This window comes from Carassius gibelio, chromosome A23 (genome assembly GCF_023724105.1).
Source record: "Carassius gibelio isolate Cgi1373 ecotype wild population from Czech Republic chromosome A23, carGib1.2-hapl.c, whole genome shotgun sequence".
Lineage (NCBI taxonomy): Eukaryota > Metazoa > Chordata > Actinopteri > Cypriniformes > Cyprinidae > Carassius > Carassius gibelio.
The window spans coordinates 25,068,566-25,088,133 of NC_068393.1; the positions used below are offsets into that span (position 1 = coordinate 25,068,566).

Consider the following 19,568-nt stretch of genomic DNA (forward strand, 5'->3'; position numbering starts at 1 on the left):
GGTTGCCTTCGGCCCATCCCCGCTATTTTCTGCTCGAGCAGTGGATTACAGCCCGGTTACTGGCCGGCCTGCACTCCGGAGCAGCCTGTCAGCTATGCGGCTACTACTGTTTATGACTTTCCTGCTGGCCTTTCTGTCATCTACGGCTCTGACCATGGCACTTCGATACACGTCCTTGCAGCTTCTCAGATTTAACCACCGCGCACCTCCTTCACTGGACATCATCTCTACTCTGCAACAACACTGTCTTCTTCGTCGTCGCCCTTATATCCACCGAGGCTCCCGTCGTAATCTTCACTACTACTTCAGTGCCGAAAACAGTATTCCATCTTTCTGGTCCGGCCGAAGTTCACTCCAGCCTGGAAACTGGCGCAACAACAACATCCGCATACGTCATCCGCGCACTCTTCACGCGACTTCATCTAACCTCCTGCCCGTCTCAACTTCCGCCATTTGGATTTCAAAACAAAAGCCTCTTAAGACAGCGCTATTCAATACAAGATCACTCCACAATAAAAGCCTGCTCCTCTGTGAATTCATTACTGACAATAAACTGGATTTTCTCTGTCTTACCGAAACCTGGCATAAACCTATGGATTACTTTGCATTAAATCAGACCACCCCACCTGGATACTCCTTCATTGACAACCCCCGTCTGGACCGGCGAGGTGGTGGCATCGCAGTTATTCACCGCAGCGATATCTCCATCCGCCCCATCCCCATCCCGGCTGTATCCTCATTTGAACACTTGGCTTTCAGACTTCCTGGTTCCCAATCACTCACTGCTGCAGTCATCTACCGCCCTCCCAAACTTTGTCCATCATTTCTTTCTGATTTCACAGACTTCGTAACTCAGCTGTCTTCCATTTCTCCGTCCGTTCTCCTCATTGGTGACTTCAACATTCATATCGACTCTCCGACAGCAAAATTCACATCTGACTTTTTGGACATTTTAAACTGCCTCAACCTTACCCAGCATGTCACCTCACCCACACATAATCATGGACATATCTTGGACCTGGTCTGTTCCACACCCTCCCTCACCATACATAACCTTTCATTGACCGACCTCACAATTTCTGATCATCTGGCCATCACCTTGGATGTCATTACCCCCTCTCCTACCATCAAACACACAAGAACAATTACATTTCGAAACCTGAAATCTATTAGTCCCATCTCTCTCAACTCATCCATATCCCATGCCATCTCTACTTCTTCACTTCCCTCCGATCCGATTGCCTCTGATCTAGTCAATTTCTACAACCACACACTCTCCACCTGCCTCAACCAAATAGCCCCTCTTAAAACTGCCTCAGTCTCCTTCTCCACCTCTGCTCCTTGGTACACCCCAGATCTCCACATTCTCAAAAGACAAAAAAGACAACTTGAAAGGATCCATAAAAAATCCGGTCTCACTGTCCATGCACAAGCCTACAAACACGCCATAACCACATACAATTCTGCTCTCAAAACTGCCCGGTCCAATTTCTACTCACAACTCATCCACTCAAATTCTTCTAACCCCCGCACATTATTCTCCACATTTGCAAAACTGACCAAACCCAAGGACAATATAACCTCCACATTCACTATAGACAAATGCAATAACTTTCTGTCATCCTACCATACCAAAATCCATACAATACACTGTTCACTAGCATCCACTTCCTCCGCTTCTCCTCCTTCTGAATATCAACTCCCTCCGCTCACACACCACAGCTTTTCCTCCTTCTCTCCACTGTCTCCCTCTGACACCTCCAAACTCCTTTCGACCATGAAATTCTCAAACTGCCAGCTTGACCCGATCCCTTCTCCTCTCTTCAAAAGCTGTCAAGAAACCCTTATTCCTCTCATCACCATCATCATCAACACTTCCCTTACGTCTGGATCTGTTCCATCCCCGCTAAAACTTGCATCCATCACACCCCTCCTGAAAAAACCTGGCCTCAACCCTGACAATCTGGATAACTTCAGACCCATCTCCAATATTCCGTTACTTTCAAAAATTCTGGAACGCGCCGTAAACACACAACTCCATCAATATCTCCACTCCTCTCAACTCTTCGAAACATTTCAATCCGGATTCCGTCCACACCACAGCACAGAAACAGCCCTTCTTAAAGTCACAAATGATCTCCTCATTGCTGCCGACTTTGGTTTCATATCCATCCTCCTTCTCCTCGACCTCTCCGCTGCATTTGACACTATTGACCATACTGTCCTTCTCCATCGTCTTCAATCTATTGGCATCTCTGGTACAGCACTTCGCTGGCTCACATCTTACCTCTCTGATCGTCACCATTTTGTCTCTGTTAATAACTGCAACTCCCACACCTCCCCTGTCACCCATGGCGTCCCCCAAGGTTCCGTTCTCGGCCCCCTCCTCTTCACCATCTACATGCTTCCCCTCGGTCAGATCATCCGCAACCATGGACTCCATTTTCACTGCTACGCAGATGATACCCAAATCTACTTTTCCACCAAATCCATCTCCCCGGCTATTCTCTCCACCATCACCGATTGCATTTCTGACATTAAAACCTGGATGGACAATAATTTTCTTAAACTCAACAGCAGTAAAACAGAACTCCTTATCACGGGCCCAAAATCTCTCCTCTCCTCTATTCAGAACTTTACTCTCCTTATCGACGGACATATTGTCACCCCCTCCCTCTCTGTCCGAAACCTTGGCATCATAATGGACCCCACCCTCTCATACCGAACACACATCAACCATATCACTAAACTATCCTTTTTCCACCTCCGCAATATTGCCCGCTTTCGCCCCTCCCTTACCTTGGCAACAGCTGAAATTCTCATTCATGCATTCATAACTTCAAGACTTGACTATTGCAATAGCCTTCTATACGGACTTCCTACCAATCAACTACAAAAACTGCAATACATCCAAAACTCAGCTGCCCGCCTCCTAACCCACACCCGGTCAAGAGAACACATCACCCCCGTTCTCCGTCAGCTCCATTGGCTACCTGTTCACTATCGCATTCAATATAAGCTCCTTCTCCTCACCTATAAGTCCCTCCATAACCTGGCCCCACTCTACCTCACTGAGCTCCTGGAACAGCACCAACCCACCCGCCACCTCCGTTCAGCTGGCACAAACCGCCTTGCTCCGATCGTCCGCACTAACCGACGGACTTTGGGGGATCGAGCCTTCGCTATCACTGCCCCCACCCTCTGGAACTCTCTCCCTACATCCATCAGAAACTCGGACTCACTGCCAAACTTCAAATCAGTACTCAAAACCCACCTGTTCAAACTAGCTTTTCCCTAAACCCTTGTTGTTTTGTTTTGTTTTGTTTTGTTTGTTTCCCCATGTGAAGCGTCTTTGAGTGTCCAAAAAAGCGCTATACAAGTTTGATGTATTATTATTATTATTATATTGATGCAGACTTTGGGTTGTGTGTGATTAAACCATAAGCTGATCCTGGAGAGAATCAAGCTAGTAAGCTCGTCAAGGATGATCCAGTTGGAGGTAGACTTGGAAAAGCTGACTAGACATGCATCACACACATGACCAGCATCGGCCAGTAGTGAGCCTACATGGTGATGTGCAACACAGACACGCTGCGCTATTACACTACATGAAAAAACTCTAGGCCCATAGAGAAGGAAATGAATAGTGGAATAAAGTTGTTATTTTGGGGGGGTTTTGCGCACAAAAAGTATTCTCGTCGCTTGATAAAAGTAAGATTGAGCCACTTTAGTCACTTGGACTATATTAACGATCTCTTAATAACTTTTCTGGGCCAGCAAGTTTCATTCCCGTAGAAGCCTATGGAGGAGTGATCCAGCTCTCAGATTTAATCAAATATATCTTAATTTGTGTTCCGAAGATGAACAAAGGTCTTATAGGTGAGCGATTACTGACATAATTTTAATTTTTGGGAGAACTAACTCTTTAAAGAGGTGGTTCTTCCTCATTGATATTCTGAAACAGTCTTACATTGTATCTTGCACATCTTCTGTTTGATGCAGCTATAATGTTATGGAACATGTCTATTGAAAGTTCAATCCCTATACTGCGATAAGGTTCTTCATTGTCTCTTTTGATTGTAAATCTAACAAATTCTTAATTGCAGTATCTAATATCATCATTTGTTCTATTAAAACATTGCATATCACTCCCAAAACAACTGATCTGCTTAATTATTGATATTTACAGTTAATTTGAATATTTACTTTTTACTTCCGGTACTTAAGTATGTTTTAAATCGGATACTTTTGTACTTTTACTCAAGTGATGTTTGAATGGAGGACTTTCTACTTTTACTGGAGTCATTTTTTATTTAGATACATCTACTTTTAGTGAGTATAACTTTTGAGTACTTTTACCACCCCGATGATAACTCTGTCAGAAACACACGTGAAGTTATAGTGCGTTCGTTGAACTTCTTCTGTAATGATGAGAGAGTTTCTGTAGTTTGACATGTAGACGTACAGCAGCTCAGAGGATTGATCACTCACCATCATAACACACAAAGGGATCCTTTTCGAAACACTCCTCATCTGTCCATATACCTTGGTGATCAATCAATGCACAGTCATCGTGATTAGTGTTTCTGGATGCGGGTCTATTAGATTTCCAGTGTGTGAATGTGGAGGTGCTGTTATCTGACCAAACCCAGAGTCTGTGCAGACCGATCCAGACTTGTTTATCTTGATCACTTGAAGTTATGTTTTGGTCTATGATCTTCTGAATCTGTTCATTCTCAGTCTGATTCCTCACGCTGGCCAGATCTGTGTGTCTCTCTCTGCAGTATTTCTGAGCTTCAGTCCAGTTCTTTTTCTCCTGTACAATGATGAATCCTTTACTGCTGCCTTTAAAACAGAAAGACATTTGAGAATTTAAACATAAAAGAAAAAACTTTCTGTTTTAATTTATTAAGAACAAAGAGACAAATCCACAAATGTAATTAGTCGAAATTAAAATGTGTTTTATTATTACTGTGAAAATACTTAATATTGTATTTTAGCACATTTCTCTGAGAGTTTGTAGCACATTATACAAAATACAGTTTGTTTTAAAGCAGTATCGCAGTAATAAAAAAACTGTCAGAAACTAATTTGATTCAGTTATAAGCAGCTCTACAGAAGATGATTGTGTGAGTTTGGTTCAGTAATAGTTCAGAGTTCATCAGATATTAAACATACAGCTGAACTCACCATTATAGCAGATGAAATACATTTCTTTACTACAGTCTACATCATGCCACTGTCCTTTATGATCATTCACACATTTCATGTAAATACAGTCTCCATCTCCATTTGGTTGTTTTGATCCCCAGTTCCTGTACTGAGACTCGTGTTCTCTGTAGAAGGCAGGGTCACTCAGAGACCATATCCATGAGTCTGTGCTCCTCAGTCCAATCCAGACACGGTCAGCATTGCTGTTCACTCTCTTTATGGCCTGTTCAATGTCATTCTGTTCTTGTATGTCACTGATAGTGACCAGATCTGTGTATTTCTCTCTGCAGTAACTCTGAGCTTCAGTCCAGCTCAGGTTCTGATTCACAAAGTGATACTGACGCGGAGCTCGTGCAGAAGAACTGACCACAGCTGAGGAGAGACACATTCACATTCAAGACAAGAAGTGCTAGTACAGTAGTGGAGTATCTTAGTATTTTACTCAATCTCCTCAACAACACACACATTACACACTCATTCAAACACACTTGAACACGGTCAGCAGCACTAACACTAACTATCAACACTAGAACTAGTCAAGCACTCACTCACCTGTGAGCAGAAGAGACATACATGTGATTCTCTCCATTTCTGAGAGAAAAACACAAATCAGTCTCAAGTTAAATTTACAGTCAAAGTAAATATTTCATTAACTGATATAATGTTAATATACCAACCTGCTGAAGTACTAAATTATGTTTTTGCCTTTATCAAACACTGACAACCACTTTAAACACAGATAAAGTGATATAGTTAACAAGAAAAGTACTGTAAAATGACAAAAAAAATGTCATGTTAGATTTACAACTTTTTGTCACTGTAGATTAACTTACTCTTAACCAATTAACAAGTATTTACCGTAGGATATTTAGTCTTTTACCATTAAGAATTATAATATTTATTTCAGTCTATTGTTTTATGCGGCACATTTCTGCTGTTAAAAGCTCCAGAATCAAACTCTCTCAGTGAGATCGAGTGTTGCCCTACTGCTGTAAGTACACTACTGCAAACACAATTTTTAATACTAAATTGTCCTTTTATTTTCTTGTTTTTCTCATATAATAATTTAAACGTAAGTTACACTTGTTTTATTGGGAAATTAATTGTGAGGAAATCTTTGTATCAATCGATGTATATGAAGTTTATTTTTAAGTTGATTTATTTTTGTGTTTATTTTCTCTTAAATGTTCTCAAAGAAGCTGTATATAATTAAACTGAAAAAGTTCAGATAGCAACAGACAAAATTTACAAAATCCAAACATTCACTAGTTAACCTGTGATCAGCTGAGTATAATAAAATATAAACACAGTTAAATCAGTCAGATCATAATCAATGTGAAGTTAAACTATCAGTAATCATGATCTCAGAGTTTCTTACCTGTAGATGCTGTGATTCAGGAGTGACTGTGTTTCTTCTTTTATCAGGACAGACTGATATCACGATCATTTCTCCTCTTCTGCTCCTCCCAGCTTTGCTTTTCCTGGACAGAAAAACTCCCTTCTGTGGTTTAGGTCTTTATTCAGGTGTGTTTCCTGCTTTATTGCCCAAAGTCAACCGTGTGTGTGTGTGTGTGTGTGACATTAAAATTATTTCCCTGTTAATTTACATATTGTTCTTCTTGTTTTTATGCAGATGATAGTCATGAATGTCCCAGTGTTTCTCAGGGATGAATCATCAGATACAGAACAGAGGGATTCTTCAGGACAGAATTTGAATGTGTGCCGTTCTTCCTCAAAATGATGATGATGTTAAAAAAAAACATGATCGAACCAGGAAACCAGGAGCAATTTTCAGGTAAAATATGCTAAATCATCAGTGTTTTGCCTGATTAAAAAAGCTCTTCTTGGAAACAGATATATATATATATATAAATAATCAAATTAAATTATTATTCTACCTAGCTGACAAGTCAACATTTCTTAGTTCTGTTTAATTTAACTTCTTGTACTAAAATAACTAAACCTGAGACTTCTGGTTTGGTAAAATGGTGTAGACAGGCGTTGAGTCGCGCTCTTGCAACTTTTTTTAATCTATATCTTCCTTAAAACCCCACAACTTATTTCCTTTTCACTGCCAAATATTTGGCGTGCACATATCAATATCGAATTATGAAAGCTAAATCAGCAAAACAAGGCAAAAAAAGAAACAGAAAATTGTGGCATCTTTGCGGAGATGACGGCAAAGATGTTAGCATGGCAGCTATCGTTATCCTTCTGGAGGATCACCGGGCTGCTTTCTCTGCAGATTTTAAAGTCACTGTTTGCAGGATGAGCGCATGCTCGCCTTAGAAACTACCTGTGCTTGCTAAACTCTTGGACCTTGAGTCTCGTAGTTGGTGTAATAATATAAGAATTATTGGGTTACCTGAATCCATAGAATGACCTTGGCTGTCTGTCTTCTTCTCTGAGCTACTCGCACAAGTGTTTAGGGATGGAGTCCTGGAGGATCCCAGAGTCCAACAGAGTGCACCGGTCACTGGCTGAAAAACCGAGGCTGGGGCGAGATCTAGAGCTGTTATCGCCTGCAGGGCTCAAATTGAGGGGGGATGTGGGGGGATGGCATCCCCTGGTTGAAATAAATGACAAAAAGCATCCCATCAGTAAAACAACCTTCCCCCATCACCATTCCCTTTGATTTAATAAATTGTATTATGTAAAACTTATCATGAAAATTAAATGTTAGAATGATCTTCTTGAGATAAGTCACCAATAACGTGATTGGCCAATCAGAACTCGGTTTTGTAACAAGCTGCGCATTAGCAGAAGCAAGTTTTCATCAGTTTTAGTGCAAAATGGTTCAAGCGCTATGTACCAATATACAAAACCTTAGTAGTCACGGGAAGAAGGAGGCGGGAACCGGCGGACATTCAAATAAAACTTTAACAATAAAATAAACACAAAATGGCCAACTGCTGCACACAAACTAAACCAAAACACAAAAGAAAATCCAAGCCTGGTCATCCTTCACTGTCGTAGCTCCTCTTTTGTATCCTTACGATCTCGTCCGTGGGACTCGAGACTGGTGTGTGTAGCAGGTGTCTCTCATTTCCAACTCACTCTACCGGCCTCACTCCATTCCCACGGCTCTTGGCCTCGCTCCACTCATCACATACCCCCATCGCCCCTCGCAGGCCCGAGTGTACTCCCGAAACTGCACTCTTTTGGAACTAACTTTCTCAGTTGTTCTCAGAAGCACCGTTTTTTTTGTTTTTTTGTTTGTTTGTTTTTTGATATATTATAGGATTAATCCTTGCATGCTTGTCACAGGGTGAATGAGAACACACACCCTGTACAGCTGGTAAGTGCCCCGGAGGGTGACTGGTGCAGGCTTCCACTCTGTGCATGTGGGGTGCAGTTCTGTGGTGAATGTAGCTCTCCTGGGGTGCCGTCTGAGTCTGTGAATGAGCAGACAAACAAAGACATTCGTTGGTGTCTCCTGGAGTGTCGGTGTAACTTGCCTTGAAAGCCTCTTCCTCTGGCTTTTGTAGCCGGTGGGGACGAGCTCCACTCAGCACGCACAGGTGTAATGATTGTTTGATCGACCCCCACCCCCCAGGCGTTGCCCTGGTTCTGTGGGGAAACACACAACTTTTTGCGGGGGTATTATGGAAGGGCAATTTGATGTTACCTGCAAGACCTGCCCATCTGGACCAGCATTACCGTGGTCGGCCCAGGCCCGATGTAGCACTTGGAAACAGAAGTCCTGGAAGGCTAGGAACCATCTGGTCACCCGGGTGTTTGTGTCTTTTACCTGGGAAATACACTGGAGCGGGCCTAATCCATAACGAGGGTGAACCGGTGGCCCCAGAGTTAGTAATTCAACTCCAGGACTGCCTACTTTATGGCCAGGGCCTCCTTCTCCAGCGCCGCATACCTGGTTTCTGCGGGTGAGAGTTTCCTACTGATATAGACCACGGGGTGCTCTTCTCCATCCCGGAGCTGAGAGAGAACTGCTCCTAAGCCGGTGCCGTAGGCGTCGGTATATAGGGTGAAGGGGCAGCCGAAGTCTGGGGAGTGTATGATGGGGGAGGACGTCTGGGCCATTTTCAGGGTATGGAATGCGGCTTCTGTTTCAAGGGTCCAGACTATTGCCTCTGGTTGCCCTTTCCTGATTAGGTCTGACAGGGTGCAGACTATAGAGGAGAAGTTAGGAATAAAGCAGCGGTAGTAGCTCACCAACCCCAAGAATGCTCGTACCTGGGTCTTGTTTGTGGGATGTAGGAACTTCTTCACCACCTCAACCTTCTTCTCCTGAGGCATGATGAGCCCTCTACCAATCTTGTAGCCCAGGTACTTGGCTTCGGTGAGGCCGAGGTGACACTGCTTAGGGTCAGGCCAGCCCACCGGAGCTCCGTCAACGCCCTCCATAGATGCCCCAGGTGCATCCTCCAGCTCTCCAAGTGGATAATAACATTGTCCAGGTAAGCCGCAGTGTAGGCTTGATGAGGTCTGAGCAAAACGTCCATTTACCTGTTAGCCAGCACCCCCCATTATAGGACTCACAGCTGAAAGTGCTCTACCAAACTTTTGGTTTCCTACTTCAGTGTGTTACAAACATAATTTTGGTGTCTTTGGAAAGAAGACTGTAACAATAAAACCTTCATATTCATCCGGAAAAAGGAGGCGGGAACCACCAATCAAAACAAGACTTTAATAATCAAAATAAATACAAAACAGCGCATCAGCCCCTCACGGACGACTGATGCACTCAAATAAAAACCAAAACATAAAATAAAACCCAGGCCTGGTCCTCTCTCGTCCTTCACTGTCGTTGCTCCAGTTTTATATCCTTCCATCTCCTCCGTGGGACTCGAGACCGGTGGGTCAAACAGGTGTCGCTCATCTCCAATCACTCCACCGGCCCCGCCACACTCATCAAAAAGACACTTTGGGCTTTACTTTTATCAATCAGATTTGATAATGCTCAAAAATATTACAAGTTATAGACACTGAAGTGCCTTGAATTTTTTTTTTTTTTTACCACACTTAAACATTTTTTTTTTTGATATAAAAATACATGAAATGAGTCCTGGAGCAATCTAGAAAAGTAATGGGTTGAAAGCCACATGTCTCATGAGTTTCTATTTCAAATCTGAATAAGATATCATGAAAAATTAGACTGCTGCAAATAGACTATGAAAAATAGACTCCTGAGACTATGTCTACACCCCCCACCCCCCAAATATAAGAAAATATATTTCCCAATAGTATTGAAGGCTTCTACAAACTATTTAGTCAGTAAACATACCACTACATAGTTTCTTTCAATTATAAAACACTAGACAGAAACGTAGACATCATATAAGTGATTTATTTGAGCACTAGAAAAATACAATAAGAATAATTTGAGTAAGAAAAATAAGAATAATAAGAAAAATAAAAAAATAGGGGTTTGGGGTTTTCAGGACGAGGGCGTCGGGGTGCTGGCTAAGAGGTTAACCGCTGGAATGTGGCCGGTGCCCCGTGAAGGCCGAAGGGAAGTACACGGTAATGCCAGTGGCCATTGGGTACTTTCTCGTATTTTCTCTGGAAATTTTGGAAAGAGTTACCTGCCAATACACTTTTTCAATTCAAGTTTATTTGTATAGCAACTTTATTTGTATAGCAAAGAAACTTTACAGAAAATTTTTCTACAATATTTAGTAGATGTTTATGGTGGTGACTGTCAGTTTGTGCACGTTTGACAGGATTTTTAGAAAAACAAATTAATACAAGACATAGTCAGCTAGACGATGAACATTATTAATATTATTAATTAATAATTGTTATATGATGCAGTCACACTTGTAGCAATATTTGTTAGTTCTGTTTGTTGATTCAGGGTTAGCATCATCTGAGGTCCTCTGAGGGTCATCATCATCTCTTCTCAGGTGTTCTGGATCCAGACTGGAGCTTGTGTAAATCCGTGGCAAAACATAGAAACAAAATAGAGACATCATTAGCATAGCTGCTGATCCAACAAACTAAAATTAGTTTAACCCAAGCTAATGAATAAAGATGCACATTTTATCAGATGCAACTACACTCACAATTTAAGAGATACATTATTCGAATGCTTGGTGAAAGAGATGCGTTTTTAATCTAGATTTAAACAGAGAGAGTGTGTCTGAACCCCGAACATTATCAGAAAGGCTATTCCAGAGTTTGGGAGCCAAATGTGAAAAAGCTCTACCTCCTTTAGTGGACTTTGCTATCCTAGGAACTACCAAAAGTCCAGCGTTTTGTGACCTTAGGGTGCGTGATGGGTTGTATCGTGGTAGAAGGATAGTTAGGTACGCAGGAGTTAAACCATTTAGGGCCTTATAGGTAAGTAATGATCATTTGTAACTGATACAGAACTTAATAGGTAGCCAGTGCAGAGACTGTAAAATTGGGCTAATATGATCATATTTTCTTGACCTGGTAAGGACTCTAGCTGCAGTATTTTGGACGACCTGTAGCTTATTTATTGAAGAAGCAGGACAACCACCTAGAAGTGCATTACAATAGTCCAGTCTAGAGGTCATGAATGCATGAACTAGCTTTTCTGCATCAGAAACAGATAACATGTTTCGTAGCTTGGCAATGTTTCTAAGAAGGAAAAATGCAGTTTTTTAACATTGGATATATGATTTTCAAAAGACAAATTGCTGTCTAATATGACACCCAGATTTCTGACTGTAGAGGAAGTAACAGTACATCCGTCTAGTTGCAAATTGTAATCTACAAGATTCTGTGTAGTGTTTTTTGGTCCAATAATTAATATCTCTGTCTTATCCGAATTTAATTGGAGAAAATTATTTGTCATCCAATCTTTTACATTTTTAACCCACTCTGTTAGCTTAGATAATTGAGAAGTTTCATCTGGTCTTGTTGAGATATATAGCTGAGTATCATCAGCATAAGAGTGGAAGCTAATTCCGTATTTTCTAATAATATTACCAAGGGGCAACATGTATATTGGAAATAGAAGGGGACCTAGGACGGATCCTTGTGGCACTCCATATTTTACTGATGATAAATGAGATGACACCCCATTTAAGTAAACAAAATAGTAGCGATCGGACAGGTAGGATCTAAACCATCTTCGAGCCTGCCCTTGAATACCTGTATAGTTTTGTAATCTCTCAATAAGAATGTCATGATCTATGGTGTCAAACGCAGCACTAAGATCAAGTAAGACTAGAAATGAGATGCAGCCTTGATCTGACGCAAGGAGCAGGTCATTTGTACTTTTAACAAGTGCAGTTTCTGTGCTATGGTGGGGCCTGAAACCTGACTGAAATTCTTCATACGGATCATTTTTATTCAGGAAGGTGCTCAATTGAGCAGACACAACTTTTAACATTTTTTTTTTTTACATAAATGGAAGATTTGAAATAGGCCTATAATTTGCCAGTACACTAGGATCTAGTTTTGGTTTCTTAATAAGAGGCTTGATAACCGCCAGCTTGAATGGTTTTGGGAAGTGACCTAAAGATTACGACGAGTTAATGATATTGAGAAGCGGTTCTTCGGCTACAGGTAACAAGTCTTTCAGTAATTTAGAGGGTATAGGATCTAATAAACGTAATGTTGTTGGTTTAGATACAGTGATAAGTTTATTTAGCTCTTCCTGTCCTATATTTGTAAAGCACTGTAGTTTATCTTTGGGTGCGATGGATGAAACTGAAGTGTTAGACGCTGTAGAATCTACATTCGGTATTGTATTTCTAATGTTATCTATTTTATCAGTGAAGAAATTCATAAAGTCATTACTATTTAACGTTGGTGGAATATTTGAATCAGGTGGCGTCTGGTAATTTGTTAATTTACCCACTGTGATAAATAAAAACCTTGGATTGTTTTGGTTATTTTCTATTAGTTTGTGTATATGCTCTGCCCTAGCATTTTTAGAGCCTGTCTATAGCTGGACATACTGTTTTTCCATGCAATTCTAAAAACTTCCAAGTTCGTTTTTCTCCATTTGCATTCAAGACTACGAGTTACTTTCTTGGGAGAGTGAGTATTACTGTTATACTATGGCACAGTACGTTTTTCTCTAAACTTTTTCAATTTGATGGGGGCAACAGCTTCTAATGTATTAGAGAAAATAGTGCCCATGTTGTGAGTCATTTCGTCTAATTCATGTGTATTTTTGGGTACTAATAGCAGTTGAGATAGATCAGGCAGGTTATTTGCGAATCTCTCTTTGGTGGCTGGAACAATAGTTCTGCCCAGACGATATCGCTGAGACATATAGTTAATATCAGTTATACACAGCATGCACGATACAAGGGAATGGTCTGTAATATCATCACTTTGAGGTACAATATCTGTAGCAGTAAGATCGATTCCATGAGATATAATTAAATCTAGTGTATGATTAAAACGATGAGTGGGCCCGGTGACATTTTGCTTGACTCCAAATGAGTTTATTAGGTCAGTAAACGCAAGTCCTAATGTATCATTTGCATTATCAACTTGAATATTAAAATCTCCCATGATTAGCGCCTTATCAACTGTAACTAGAAGGTCTGAGAGGAAATCTGCAAATTCTTTCAGGAATTCATACGGCCCTGGTGGTCTATACACAGTAGCCAGAGCAAGAGATTCAAGATTCAAGATTCAAGATTCAAGATTTTTATTCGTCACATACAAAATTATATATAGCATATATAACCAGTAGTGAAATGTGAGTCAGGTCCGCTCCATGGACAGTGCAATTATTAAAGAAAACAACACAGATGAAAATATACATAAATAAAGCTATGTAAGAATGAAATAAAAGTAAACAATAAAAATATAAGAATAAAATATAAAAAATGTATATTGTAGAATTAAATATAGAACGCAAAATAATGTGCATGAGTGTAAACTGTAGTCTTAAATATTAAGATGTACAGGGATGTACAATGTGCTTATATGCATTTTACTGTAGTCTTAAATATTGAGATACCCAGGAATGTACAAGAAGCAAATGTGCAAAACAGGGTGACACTGTCAGTGTGTCTATGTGAGGTAGTGAATATAGTAAAAAGATAAAGTGAACATTAAGTGGAGGCATGAGGATGTTAAGAAGCTGGTTTAGAGTTTAGGAGCCTGATGGCCTGGGGGAAGAAACTCCTCCTGAGTCTCTCAGTTTTTGCCATCAGGCTACGGAAGCGCTTACCAGATGGCAGCAAAGTGAAAATATGATTACTGGTGTGGGTGGAGTCTTTGATGATTTTTGCAGCTCTACTTCTGCAGCGTTTGAGGTAGATGTCCTGCAGAGAGAGGAGAGCAGACTCTGAAATGCGCTCAGCTAAGCGCACAACTCTCTGCAGGGCTTTGCAGTCTTGACTGGAGCTGTTCCCATACCACACTGAGATACACTGAGTCAATACGCTTTCTATAGCACCAGAATAGAAGACACGCAGTCATGTGTGTAAAGAGAGTAGAGCAGGGGACTCAGGACACAGCCCTGCGGGGCTCCTACGTTCAGGGTGATGGAGCTGGAGGTGTGCTGGCCTAGTTTCACCACTTGAGGTCTGCTGGTGAGGAAATCAAGGATCCAGTCGCAGAGTGAAGAATTCAGTCCGAGGTCTATGAGTTTGGAAGCTAGCTTTATGGGGACTATAGTATTAAAAGCTGAGCTATAGTCAATAAATAGCAGCCTTACATAGTTCCTGTTATTGCTGTCGATGTGTGTGAGAGAAGAGTGTAGGATGTGAGAGATGGCATCATCTGTGGATCTGTTTGGGCGATAAGCAAACTGAAGAGGGTCCAAAGTATCCGGGATGGAGGAGCAGATGACGTTTTTAACCAGTCCCTCAAAGACCTTCATGACTATTGATGTGAGGGCAACTGGACGATAGTCATTCAGACAAGAGGGTTTATTGTTTTTAGGCACAGGGATGATGACCGATTTTTTGAGTGAGGTGGGAACCACCGATGTAGCAAGAGACTCGTTAAAAATGGATGTAAACAAACCAGCGAGCTGATCAGCGCAGGACCGCAGAACACGGCCAGAAATCCCATCAGGTCCAGCTGCTTTCCTTACATTCACTCTCTTTAGTGCCCTCCGAACCTCGTCCTCTGACACGGTGATCGCATGATGATCGCTGCTCTGACTGCTGCTTCCTGACGCGCTGATCGGCATACTCGCACTGCTTCGATTGCTTTCGAAGCGGCAGTAGAAAGTGTTTAGCTCGTAAAGATACATTAGATTTATTTTGCATGTCTGACAGTGTAACATTTAGCAGAAGTTTTTCAAAAGAGTTAAACCTGTATCCTGTTTTCTGGGTAACATTGTAAAATAACACTATATATTGTTGATGACGGGGCTCATGCTTATAACAGTAGTTTGATGGAGTAGACTCATTTAGACCAAAATAATAATTTGGTTTTAGCCAGGTTTCAGTCAAGCAGAGTAAATCAAAACTATTATCTGTGATAATTTCATTTACAATAACTGCTTTGGGTGTGAGTGATCTAATATTTATGAGCCCAAACTTTAAAAATAGTTTTTGTTCATTTACTTTACATTTTTCTGGTTTAATTACGATAAGATTTGTTCTAGATCCTACATTATATTTATATTTTGACCTCACTATTCGGGGAACAGACACAGTCTTAATAGTTTTTACAGTGCAAGTATTTTTATCATTTAAGCGGGTGGAACAAAACTCATCATAATGATTATCTGAGAATTGAGAAGTCACATGGAGCGAAGTGTCCTGGAGATGTTGTCAGAGAGCAGCTCCGCTCCGACTCTGCTGGGGTGTAATCCATCAGTGCGAAACAGTCTAGGACGCTCCCAGAAAAGATTCCAGTTATTAACAAATAGCAGTTTCTGCTCTTTACACCATGACAACAACCATTCATTTAAAGCAAAAAGTCTACTGAACCTTTCGTGTCCTCGTCGATACGTGGGCAGTGGTCCTGACACGACGATCGTCGCCGCGGTCGTTGTGCTGCGAACCGTCTCGATCAGGCTGCTGAAGTCCCTCTTCAGCGTCTCCGTCTGCCGCAGCATGGTGTCGTTAACCCCGGCGTGAAGCACGACCGCTCTGGGGCTCTCGTCGTCCTTCAGGATCGCGGGTATCTGCGCAGAAACATTGAGAACACGAGCACCAGGCAAACAATGAGTGTGCACTTTACCTTCAGCTAACGTAGCACTTAAGTGTCGGACGATGGAGTCTCCGATGATCACAGCCAGAGATGTATAGTAACGAAGTAGAACTACTTCACTACTGTACTTAAGTACTAAAAGGCGGTATCTGTACTTTACTAGAGTATTATTTTTTTCTCCTACTTCCACTTTTACTTCGGTACATATTTTCGCTGAGTTTAATACTTTTACTCCGATATTTTTTTTATGTGCTGCATCGTTACTCGTTACAATTATAATAATGTTACGAATCATTCCATTACAAACCACTGCCAGAACTGTAGATGGCAGGTTTGATGAAGCTGGCACATCATTAAGCGAATCAAGCGCGAGACTGCGCGTGCTGACTGAACTGCTGTGAAGAGAGAGATGAACACCGAGCCGAGCCAGATAATGACTCGTTCACTAGTCAAGAACCGGTTGCATCGGTTTTCGGATGACCAGTAATGTTAGTTCTTTCTGACAGTTCGATTCAATAAACCAGTTGAAGAAAACAGTTCACCGATTCTTTTGCGCTCGATGCAATGGCGTCATTGGCGTTGACTGCACATGGGCTCATAACATTAACACAGAATCAGTTCAGAATCAATCACCAAAAGAATCAGTTCGGTTCCAGACGCTCTGTGTGTCGGTTTGCTTCACGCTAAATCACACATACGCAGTATCATCAGCTCCTCGGTTCACGAATCGGACGCGTCTGACAGAAACGGTTCTTGACTCACGAACGAGTCATTATCTGGCTCGGCTCGTTGTTCATCTTCAGTTCTCTCTTCACATCAGTTCAGTGTACTGTTTGAGTCAATGAATTACTCCGGGATATTGGTTTGTTTTAACTCAGAGGGAGTGTCAGACACATTAAACAAGTTAACAGCTTAATTCATCTGTGGATTAATGCGTATTGGAGACGCGAACTGTTTAAAACGATTCAGTTCGATTTGGTGGACTGTTTCAAAAAGATCCGGTTAAATCGAATGATTCGTTCGCGAACCAGATATCACAAACTGCTTTGTTTTTAACTGTCTTACAACAGACACGGAAAAGAAGACAATGCTGAATAAAGTCGTAGTTTTTGCTATTTTTGGACCAAAATGTATTTTCGATGCTTCAAAAAATTCTAAATGTCCCTCTGATGTCTTAAGGGTTTGAAACAACATGAGGGTAAGTTATTAATGACATCATTTTGCAAATTGGGCTAACTAACCCTAGTAACCGTTTTTTTGTTTACAAGAAGTTACAGTCAAAGGAATTGTAACTGTCCTTTAGGTTAATCATTTGAAATAGTAAAAACAATATGTTCAAACTTTTGACTACTTTCTTTAATAGCTACATAACACAATACTTCTACTTTTACTTTCAGTACTTGAGTAGTAAATTTTAAAATAGACTACTTGCAATACTTAAGTACAAAAAATGTTGAATACTTTAGTACTTCTACTTAAGTGTGGTGCTTAAAGAGCACTTCTACTTCTACTCAAGTCACTTTTTTGATAGAGCACTTGTACTTTTACTCAAGTATGGTTCTCTAGTACTTTATACATCTCTGATCACAGCGTCGCGTCCTGTTTCGCGGAGGGGAGCAAAGCGGTTCCGGATGGAGATCTCGAAGACTGGAAGATGCACCCAGGGTCCGTGGTGTCCCGACGCCGGAGTGAAGGACATCTGGGAAGATCGCGTCCTGGGTGCACCGGGCATGAAACACACGGAGTAGATGTGGTGGGACTGTTAACAGCACGCTGTATACTTACCCCGGACTTGTGAGCGTCAGCCCGGGATGATTCCAGCGCGGCTCTCCGCTCTCTCAGCTGGGCCTGCCTTACCTCCAGGTCGCGAATCTGCTTCCCCACGGCCTCGAGCTCGAGCTGCACAGAGTGGAGACATTCATCCGCCATTAAAGCAAGTAACAGTGAGTACAGCAGTGGTAATGTGTGTGAATAGAGTATTAGCAATATAAGCTCAGTTAGCTGCAACCACGCCGCTGATGCTAATGGGCTAAAAGATAATAGCGGACCCGAGAGATCAAAATAAAACTAGTGATAGCGAGGCGCTCTGATTGTTTACAATAGAGGATATATTCACACGTTATATAAACGGAAACGATGGTGTATAAAATTGATTTTTAAGTTAAAAATAGTCGATGAAAAGAATATAGTGACGGAGCTCAAACGCAGTACAGCCGCCAACAACCGGCTTTTTTCAATTTATATATTTCAATTTCAGTTTTAGTTATTTTACTACACCAATTAAACATGTAGATAAACTAAATTGATTTTTTAATAGCTTTTTGTTTTGTTTTAATTAACTATAAGAACCCTGGTAAATAGAAAATATTTAAAATCCGAAGCCATTTAATTAATTGGTATTAATGTGACAAGCAGAGGTTATCTAAATATATCTTAAAGATAACATACATTCCTGAAAAAAACACTGAAAATGCTAAATTAATGACATAAAATAACAAGTGACAGAAGAGAATATCCTTTTTAACAACAGCATATTTACTATAAAACAAACACACTTTTTACAACATGAAACATCACTCTAATTCATAAAAATAACAGATTTATTATTATTTTGATTTATTCTTTAGAATATTAATGATTTTTTTCACTTGGATATAAGAAGGTCACACTATACACACACACACACACACACACACACAAATTAAAACTATAAATTGTGGCTCTAATTCAAGCACAACAATACAAGTATTTTTGTCCCTAATAAATCACATGGGTTTGTTTACAAGGGAAACTACAGTGTCAGCAAAGAGCTTGAGATCAGATTGAAGATGTAATAATGAAACCGAAAGTAAAAATCTTTGAGTTCTAGGATTTTATCGATAACAATAATTAGACTATTTTGTGTTAATAGCAAGGATGCATAAAATTGAATACCAGTGGTAGAGAAGACTTTTGTAATTTTACAAAAGATTACCTATTTTTTTCAATGTTTTGAACTTTGTGTTTATAAAATAATCATGAAGAAAAAATGTGACTCCAGAAATGCTAAGTTTTCTTCCCCATCATTTCTAATATGGGGTGCGTTTCCCTAAAACCAACTGTGGTCACAAGTTCCTTCGTTACCAATAGAGTTCAGTGGAACTAAGGACCGTAGTAAGCTAAGTGCAGATGTGATTCACATCATTCATGTACGTCATGAGCAGATGCACACTTTGATCAGAGCGGCAATAATGTGATTAGGTGCATGTTAATGCACTGATTGATGATAATCAGCAATGTTTATGAAA

The 19,568-nt window shown here is 40.8% G+C and overlaps 1 protein-coding gene across 1 annotated transcript in view; it reads right to left on the reverse strand.

The window, feature by feature from the left end:
• LOC127944177 (C-type mannose receptor 2-like) overlaps positions 1 to 19,568 on the reverse strand; it is a 159,923-nt gene that overhangs the window by 6,326 nt on the left and 134,029 nt on the right. Inside the window, exons 2-4 of the mRNA XM_052540004.1 lie at positions 5,764 to 5,802; positions 5,191 to 5,583; positions 4,492 to 4,845 (exon numbers count right to left, since the gene is read on the reverse strand). Of these exons, the coding sequence (XP_052395964.1) occupies positions 4,492 to 4,845; positions 5,191 to 5,583; positions 5,764 to 5,800 (784 nt within the window). The 5' untranslated portion in view covers positions 5,801 to 5,802. The remainder of the gene's footprint in view (positions 1 to 4,491; positions 4,846 to 5,190; positions 5,584 to 5,763; positions 5,803 to 19,568) is intronic.